Below are 9599 nucleotides of genomic sequence, written 5' to 3'. Positions count from 1 at the left end.
CAGGAATCTGTGCCTGTTGGTAGAGACAGAGCTGCCTCAGGACCATGTTACAGGCCACGGAGCAAACTACAAATAACTGTAAGGTAGCTAATGTGCTGTAACTTCTCCTTGTGAATTGTTGAAGGTAAAGTATTATCATGAACTCCACTGAGCAGCAGTGCATTCGTTCAAACTCTGGCTTAGATTTGGGGTCACATTTCTGCTGTCATGTAATTGTAGTGAATTTATAATGTAATATAGGAAGGTTTTATTATACAAAAAACAGCCAAACATCCTGCATTTCATTTGGTACTGCATGATTCTCTTCAGCTGGTGAACAGATTAGGGTCTGCAAAAAGTGGGGCAGAACTTTACCATCACAGTGCTGCAGCCCTGACCCAGGAAAGAAGAGGAGACCAAGCCATTACTATAGAAGGTATGAACCTTGACCAGCTCTGTAAGTATGTCAGTGAATTACTCTAAACCCACCTCACTGAGGATCAAATATATTTGCCATCTTATCCATGTTGATTGTTGGTGTATACGTATCTGTATGTCTATCAAGATGTGCATGGGTATACTGCAGCTCAGCTCTATACCCATCACCATCTGTTGATTTCCAAACCTGGCAAATCAACTTTATCATATAATGCTTATAAATGCATTATATGAAAAAGGAGGAGCAATTGAAGGGTATGTCATACCACCACTAGTGCAAGTAAAATGCTTCTGTTCCTGTTTGAACACTTGAATATGTGTGTCAGCCTGGCAGAACATGAGTTACGTACTGCTGAGAAAAAACAGGGGCCAGTAAGTGAAGCTGCAAGCACATTGTGATCATTTCTGAAATACCACTGAAGATTGGAATGACTGAGAAAGCAGAACTGACAGCAGTATGTCCAGAATAATATTAGTTCATCCATTACCTAGGACTGTTCAGTCCTGTTCAGGTATAATATGCCACATAGTCATAGAGTCTATTCCTTTTTTCTCTGCATGTTTCACCTGAATTGGTAGGGTGATAGGAACATCCATCCAACAACACATCTCTTTCTTAACACCTTTAGGATGTGACTGCCTAAAGTTACTTTCTTATCAAAGGTGTTTCCACAAGCAGTGTGTTAGCCATGCTTGCTATAAACCCATCATAACCAAATTTAGATCAGTGGCTACATCTACATATGGAATATTTCCTGGCATAAGAAATTGGTTCTTCATGCATCTTGGAAGTGCCCTTGGCTAGCTGAGGAAGGGTCGGCCAGCACTGTCTCTCTCAAACAATTCCAGCAGCGGTTTAGGAGATACAGCCAAGGGACTGTCTTATAACAGCTAATAGATAGCTCACTATTCTGATATGTATTTGGAGGGTAAGAGAGAGGGCTAGGATAGGCACAGGCCATTTCATGCCAGCAAACCTTGGTGCCAGATGTTGTTAGTGGAGACATGGCCAACAAAAGCCAGAGGTTTGCTAACAGCTGTAGAACCTTCTTTCCTCATCTCCAGTGTTTCTACATTGTCTTGTGATAAAACAGGCATTCAGGTTTGTTTTTGACAGCGGATAAGTGCTATTACCAACATTCACTAAGAATCATCAAATATAAAGGCATTCTGACTAGAGTCTGGAAAAATATTCAGAGGAAATGGTGATCCACTCACACTTTTCTTCATCGTTTTCTATAGGCCTCTTCTCCTGGCCCTGTCTGAGACCTTAATGTTATATTATTGCATTAAGCATATTCAGACACAATAAGCTATTAGATTAGTATCCTATTCTGTGTACTTGCTTGTCTTCCTCTTATGCTTGCTTTCCTTTTAGTCCTTCCCCAGAGTACCATCAAATCATTCAGAAGCACTACAGGGAGAATGGTATTAGTATAGCAACACTATAATTGTTCCAGCAGAATAAACCTTGAAGTTTATTTGTCCTTGCTATCCCATATATGCAGGATGTAGAGGAATACAAATCACTGTTAGGGTGGCATATCTTGATGAAGTTCCCTTGTACCGAGGCAGAAGATGTTATTAAACCAACAAGGCTTGTAAAACAGTGCTAGGAGTATTGTTCAGCTCCTGGGGTTGCAAATGTATGTATGTTCAGCCCCAAATTACTCATCTGCTGTCATAAAAATAATAATAAATATTGTGAGCTTGGTTGAAGACATATAATTGGAGTTTGCCTGGAAGCTTCAGAGATGTTATGAAATAGTTTTTGGTCCATGATGTGCAATTGCTTGAACTTGATAATAGGGAAGGAAATAGAGTCACCTTCAGGGAGAAACACGGGGAAAACTGCTTCAAGCCAATGGAGCAAACAACAGGCTCATCCATGGAGCAAGAGGATTGTTCTGAGCAGAATCACATCAGGGATGCATTCAGCATAATGCACTTGACCAAGGAGGGAATTCATTGCTTTCTTGAGAATCAGTAACCAGCCTTGATCTACCTATGGAAAAATCAGATTCATCTGGCAAAGAACTGGAGAACAGATGGATCTCATGAAGGCTTTCTCTTTCCATCCTTACAATACTTTCCATTTGTGAAAATGGGATTATTTGTAACTTCACCAAGAGGACAACATTACTGCTGTGTGGTGTTATTACAACAGAAAATTGATACCATGTCTCTTTCCTAGCTCACCAGCCTGGTGGGTCTAAGTTTTACCTAATTCGTCACTGGTTCTCTATTGTCAGTCTCCTGAGGCACCCAAGGGGCTTTAGTTGCAACTATTTTAGTTTTTATCCTCCTGACTTTCTGTACTGTTTATTATGCTGAATCAAACCCACTATCACAATTTGGGGATACTCTTAGTACAGTGGTTTTCGAGCCCTGAACTGCAGTCAGTGATGGTCCACAATCCAACATCATGGGTCTCAAAACCAAACTGCTTCTCATTAGGTTTAAATGGTTGGACTTGATGACCTTAAAGGTCTTTTCCAACCTAGTTAGTTCTATGATTCTGTGAAATTCACACTCTGGGAATTTGCAGATCCACTGGAAGGACCAAATCTGAGAACGATGGAAATCACTGGACTAAGGGGTCCCCTTGTGAGCAGCCTCAGCTTGAGCTGCCAGCCTGAAATGCTGAGATCTGCCTTCAGCTACACTGTTGTTGCACTTAAGTCAATGGAGAGTTGCTTTAAAAATTCCCTTTCTATGGATATTGAAAATACTTTAGATATTTAAAAAAAAACAAAAAGTAACCGAAAGAAGATCCTCCTCTTTGACTTGAAGGTGACTGACTGCTTCGCTCCTTGCTGCTTAACCTACATACTGCAGATCTGGGCTGATGTGCTCTGGCATCCCTTTTTAACATGTTACTGTTGTCACTCATTCATCCCATGCTCATTAACTTGCTCATTTTTTAAAGAAAAACAAAGCCCAGTGTTTTGAAAAGTATTACATTTTCATATTGTTGGGCAGATCCAGGACATACCATGAGACAGTCAACAGTAGAGCAAGAATTCAGCTACACAACTGGAGATAAGCAAAACCATAAAGAAAAACATCACATGCAGTTACAGAACTGGAATCTCTTCATAGTTTTTCCTTAGATCTCGTTCAGAGCTTTGGGCAACTTATTTAGTTGCCTTGTTTGGCGATATCCACCTTGCAGGGAAAAGCTAAGTATTCCAAGGCTCTCAAATATTCCAAGGCTTTCAAATGGAAGATTCTTTAAAACACAGAGGAACATTACATCTCTTCCCTTCACGATCCCTGGTTAGGTTGATAATTAGGATACTTAGCTTGTTATTTTTATTCTGTTGTCATGATCAGTTAGTCTCATTTTTGTGCTGGCCACCTCGTTTTCAGTGCAAATTTGAGAGAGCACAATCTGCCTTTACAACCATGTCAGCGGCTGCAGGGGTGGAGTCTTTTATTTAGAGAGAGCACAAACCACTTTCATTTCATTCACACAATCTAGCAAACTGCATTCTGGCCATGAATTGCTCATTTTAAGATCAGCTTTAGCAGTTTGCATCAGATTTGTGCATCCCCTGTTGCAGATTAATCTCCAAAGCATAGCGGAAGAAGAGTGAAAGCAGAGCAGTGTTCCCGTGGCTTATGCAAGCGGCACGTACAGTGCAGGAAAAATAGGTTTATGCTTCTCTGAGTGGAGAAAGAAGACTTAAATTTTATGATAAAGGCCATAACCCACCCTTCATCCGTTCAGGGTTACAAAAACTGACACCCTAAATGTTTCATCACTTGTAAATGAACGATTTCATGTATTAACCAAAGAGGAGTCAGGTCCTATAGAAGCACTGGCTAATCCTAATGCTTACAGCTTTTAACCTGCTTGTCAGGGGCTCCTGCTTTGCAAAGCTGTTTTCCTAAAATGCTATCAAATAAGTTGAAATGATAAATCCGGTGCTAAAATGGATACAGAATATTTTCCTCTTGGGGGAAAAAATAAAGACACCCAAATTCTCTCATCCTACTTTCATGTGGTTCTATCCTTCATATAGGATTGTTTAAATCCTCCCTCACACCTTGGATAGCACATACAAAATATATCTGTCATGCACTAAACTGCAAGTCATCAGGACCCATTCACTATATGCCATTTTCAGCTTTCTCATCCCACGCCAGCTGAACTTTTCTATACTGAATCCCTTTGACATGTGTTACATATAGAAATATTTTGATCAATGTAATTAGGGAGGACTGCAGAACATTAGTAGAGTAAACATTAAAAATGCTTGGGAGATTTAATTCAGAACATATTTAATTAAATACATATTTCAGTCTCATCTAAATACAGTTGCTGTTAAAATAATTATATAAAACACCTATGTTTAGGTGTAAAATCAGATTAATTCCTATTTCCACCAGAACTGATACTCTTGCTGCTTATGGATGAATCTTACTATATTATTTGATGAGATTTTCCATAAATTGCTCAATATTGATTTAAGAGTTTAAAATTCAGTGAAAATTTCTAACCTGGGTGCAGTAAAATTGTTCAAGCACTCAGTTCATCTTCCATCATTGTATAATTATTATTCCACCATTTTAAATGATTTTGAATTATTTAAAAAATATTAACTAAGAATAGGTAAACACATTGTAATTGTGCTCAGAGGTAAACATGCCCTTTACTTAGCCAGTAAGATATAAAGTCTAATTTCAAGAGATTTTGTTTAAACCCATCTAATTCTGCAGTAATTCATTTGACTCACTTAGAAATTATTCAAGATTTTTACATACATAAATGAGACAAGACTCTGTGAAGAAAACATAGAGCTCTAGGTCAGACATTAACATCAACATTTGCACAAAATTAGTTTTCATTATGGTGGGATTTGTTGTTTTACCTAGCAGCAGAAGAGAGCCCTTGGAAATTAAGTGGGAAGAAAATTAGGTTAAATTATTCTATCTAATATTGTAAATGTATTTTTAATTTTCAGTCAGTGAAGTTTTGGAGCACTATTGAAAACATTAGCACTAATCATGAGTTATTTAACAAATGATACAGATGCTACAAGTTCCCTGGGCAAGAACTGTTTGTGATTTTACAGATATATGTTTAAGTTGCAGTTCATTTTCAATTGTACCAACTGAAAGTTACCAGATCTTATTTATTACAGGAGGATAGGCTGGAAGATTGCAAACTGATTGCTTGATAAATTACTCTGAGATTAAATTCAGGGATATTTTTAAACTTTACTAGTTTATTAAATAAAAAGTGGAGCTTGCTGTTGTTTTTGCTAGATCTCAGATAGGTTCAGCATTTTAGAGTCTGTTCAAAGCAGTCTGGTTTATACAGTGTCTCAATTTTATTCCACCAGATAGGATGGGAACCTGTGTAAAATATCATTAGCTCTTCAAATGGTATCTTTCTTATTTTTTTTTTTAATGTTAATTTAAGAAATACTAAAAAAAAAAAATTATTACTTTTCTTATGATCTTGATATGCATCAACAGCTTCTAGTTTGCTATGGGAGAAGGGTCAGGAAAAAATTGCAAATTATAACAAAAAAGAGATGGAGTAGGCATAGATGTATTACAGGGCTCTCTTACGTTTCCTAGTTGTTGGGGTTTTTTTATACTGATTTTCTGTACTGATGATAATGATTTTAGTTTTCACTGTTGTCAGCTTGGATTTTGCATCTAGTCCACAAAAGCTTGGAAACTGTTCTGTGTCTGGGTTTTCTAGTAAGTGAAATCACATTTTAAAGAATTTCAGGTCTCCAGGATTTTCCAAATCAAGGCATTTTTAGGTTTCTCACACCATTACTACATTATTATAGGAAAAATAAAAATTGAAAACCAAATTGTTTTCTAGCTTTGACCTGTGAAACACAAATGTCAGAATCTCATGATACTGTAAACAGATTTAGCAATATTGTTCTCCACAAAATATTTGATTTCAAAGCTAAAAACATTCACTGTTCTGAGAGCACTCTGAATTGTCATTCTTGGTCAGAAACACTAAAGTGTTGCTGGAAATAACCACAGAAAGCATGGATGGGATGGTACAGTTGGGTTTTTTCACTCCAGTTTGTTTTGATTAACTGAGCAAAGTTAATTCAATCATTTCAGCTTTAGCCTTTCTTTAACCCCATGCTGTTCATACTGTTTTCTTTGTAGTCACTGAACAAGAGACTAAAGTGCCCAAGAAAACCATCATCATGTAAGTGCTAATTTTATTTTTTTTTTTTTGTAACATTTGTGTTTTGCCTTGCTGCCTATGCATGATCCAATAACAAACAAGCTTGTGTTTATTGGCCATGCAAGTGTGATCATTCCCATCCCACCAGATCTCATGGTATTCTGTGGTATGCAAAGTGACCACCTGAAAAAAATCTTGCTATACCTTTCAAAACATAGCAGCACTGGTGTTACACACAGCCTGTATCAGGTTTTTTTATGATAATACATGTGAAAAAATTACACAGAATATTGATGGAGTTGCACAAGGTAGAGTCTGACTCTCAATGTTGAAAAGAAACCAGCTTTGAGAACTGGCTACTTGAAAAACTAAAAATTTAACAAATATCTCATAGTTTACAGTGATTTCTTCTGGCTGTCTATTTTAAATTCTTCAGAAAAGTTTTTTATGATGAAGCAGAAGGAAGATTGCATATTTTTATCTCCTTCTGTCTCTATGTATCTGATATAAAATTTTGTCCTGATAATGACTTCTTCTTTTTGCATACTTTGAGCCTGGTTTATATTGGGTGGGTGTCTATAACACAGAAAGATTAATTTCAGCAAAAAGCAGTACTTTCTCAGCCATATGTAGACCAACAGCTCATCAGTCATGAAAATCTTAATGTATCTTCTTAAGTATCATAAACAAATGCATAATGAAATTGTTTCATGTGCTGGAAAGGGGTCATTTTCCATCTGTGGTAGGCTGTCAGAGCACCTCCACACTATTCAAATCATGATCTAGTGGTAACAGGTGACTGTACAACGGTTATTTTGGGGCAATGCATTCCCTCAAGGGTTGTACTGTTGCTAAAATCAGTCCTTGACTTGGACACAATGCTAAAGTTGACTTCTTTTGAATAATGAGGAGGATGCGTGAAATGACAACTAAAATACAGTTAAAAGTTGCTTACCTTTTATCTCATCTTATTTTCTATGATGACTATTTCTTATGATCCATATACCTAGCCCATTTGGAGCCAGTGGCTTATAAGAAGACATGTTCCCCTCTACTGAGCACACAGGACAGGCAGGAAGAGGTTCTGCCTTTGCCCCTCTCCTTTCCACTTCATTTCAGTTAACACCTCTAAAGTAATTAGACTTTTTTTACCTTGCAAAGACCAGAAAATAAAGGTGTTTCTGTCTGTACTGTCTCAAGGATTAGGGTTCAGATACCAGTGGGGTAGATAAACAGATAAATATTTTTTGATGTAACATTCAGAAACATCTCAAGAAAGTCAAGGAATCACTCAGAGTCAGACCATGTCTAAAGCCTAGTAAATCTCATCTATCTACATCTCTGTGCCTGTAAATCACCTGGAGAGATGCTTTTATTTTACATCTCTTCTGTCAGCTAATAGACCTCCTTTTCTCTTCATGATTTCAAATCACAAGCAGTGATGTTACAGTTGATGAAATAATATTAAACTAATACAAAATACCATCAATTAAGCTGATTTCTAAATTTCTGAAACATAAATTCCATAGACTATTGCTTTGGACAACTCAAGAAGTGATTCGTAAATTAACGGCTGTAGCCTCAAAGGAGGTTGGTATATTTATGAGCGGGATCTCAGAACAACAGAAATTCCCCTTCTTTTGCCAGTGGATGTGGTCAAGAGCTTATTAGAGTGGACCTCAGCTAGAATTAGGATAGCAATGAGGTAAAGTTTGGGAACAATTCTATAAGGGCACATTCCAGCTCTCCTTAATGCGCAGTGAGCTGAGAAACAGAAGCAGCTTTGAAACTACTAGCAGAAAAAAAATATAATTTAGAGATGGGTCTTAATAGTCTCTATATATGTAAATCCCAGACCGCAAAATGCATTGTAATCTTGCAGTGTAGAGCACAGTCAAGTGCAAGCACACATGGATTCATTCTCATCTGTATCTAAAATGATTTTGTTTTGTGTAATTCAGAAAGGCACCATGGGCATAATAAAGGCTCTGCATACACCTTTAAAGCCCTATAGAAATACTATAGAAGACTTGGAGGAAGAATAAAGCAGTGGAAATGAGCAGTAGAAGAAAGGGTTCTCTGGAAGAAACCTCATTGTAGGTGATCCAACCCTTAACGTCACTGCATCCTCAAAGGGAGAGAGTGATGATGGAAAGAAATCCGATCTCCATAGGAGAAAGAAATACTAGTCTCCAAAAATTAGACCAATAGGTGAGAAAGGCTACAATATATCTAAGAGGACGGCTAGACAGATGCAATAGGAAAACCAGACTTCCCTTGGACAGACTCCTTCCACCTCCTATGTATCTCAGCGCAAAAGGTAGAGCAGAGCTGGCTGGAGGGCAGAGCTGGTGGCTTTCAGCCCTGTGTGGCTGCAATGAGAGACTGGTGAGGAGAAGGAGAGAAATGAGAAAGCTGTTCTCTCAATTCACAATCCCAGGTCAGGTCATTGTCTTTACACTTCAGTTAATCCTGTTGCTTGAAGGTAGGGACAGAATCTCAACACAGAAACAAAATCAGCTTTGCCCGTTAGTTTCACTGAACCTGTTACCTCTGCTGTAGAACATTGACTTCCTCATGCTTGCAAAGCAAACACTGTCTTTACTTTCAAGTTTTTCCATGTAAGAAATGCCACTGAAAAATCTGAATGAAAAACTGCATGTTAAATATATAAATTAAAAGCACTGTAGTCTAAGTTGAGGTGTTCTTGTCCCCAGATTTTAAAGCTATTTGATCCAACTTCATCTGTAGCTCATTTAAAGTCAAAGTTTGTCCTGGCACGGGAGCAGAAGATTGTTTTAATACAAGATGTGTATACATGGATGCTGAGAAGTCCCAGCTGCTTTGAATATGCAAAAAAATCTAAAGTGAGCTCAGCAGAAATATACTTAGAAATTATAATTGTGCATCCCAGCTTGGTTTGATACTCCTGTGTCAATCAGTAGTAATACGATCAGGCTGTGTCAGCAATAATGATATTATGAAGAGGAAAAGTAAGTGTATTGGG

The 9599-nt window shown here is 37.7% G+C and overlaps 1 protein-coding gene across 1 annotated transcript in view; it reads left to right on the top strand.

The window, feature by feature from the left end:
- The window catches only part of LOC104408418 (obscurin-like), a gene marked incomplete at both ends in the record, with an annotated part of 134901 nt that overhangs the window by 96089 nt on the left and 29213 nt on the right, over positions 1-9599 (top strand). The window contains one exon of the mRNA XM_010018025.1: positions 310-436. Coding sequence (XP_010016327.1) covers positions 310-436 — 127 coding nt within the window. The remainder of the gene's footprint in view (positions 1-309; positions 437-9599) is intronic.

The sequence above is a fragment of the Nestor notabilis genome, unplaced genomic scaffold (genome assembly GCF_000696875.1).
Source record: "Nestor notabilis isolate BGI_N333 unplaced genomic scaffold, ASM69687v1 scaffold2157, whole genome shotgun sequence".
Taxonomy (NCBI): Eukaryota; Metazoa; Chordata; class Aves; order Psittaciformes; family Psittacidae; genus Nestor; species Nestor notabilis.
This window is presented reverse-complemented; position numbering and strand designations above follow the sequence as displayed.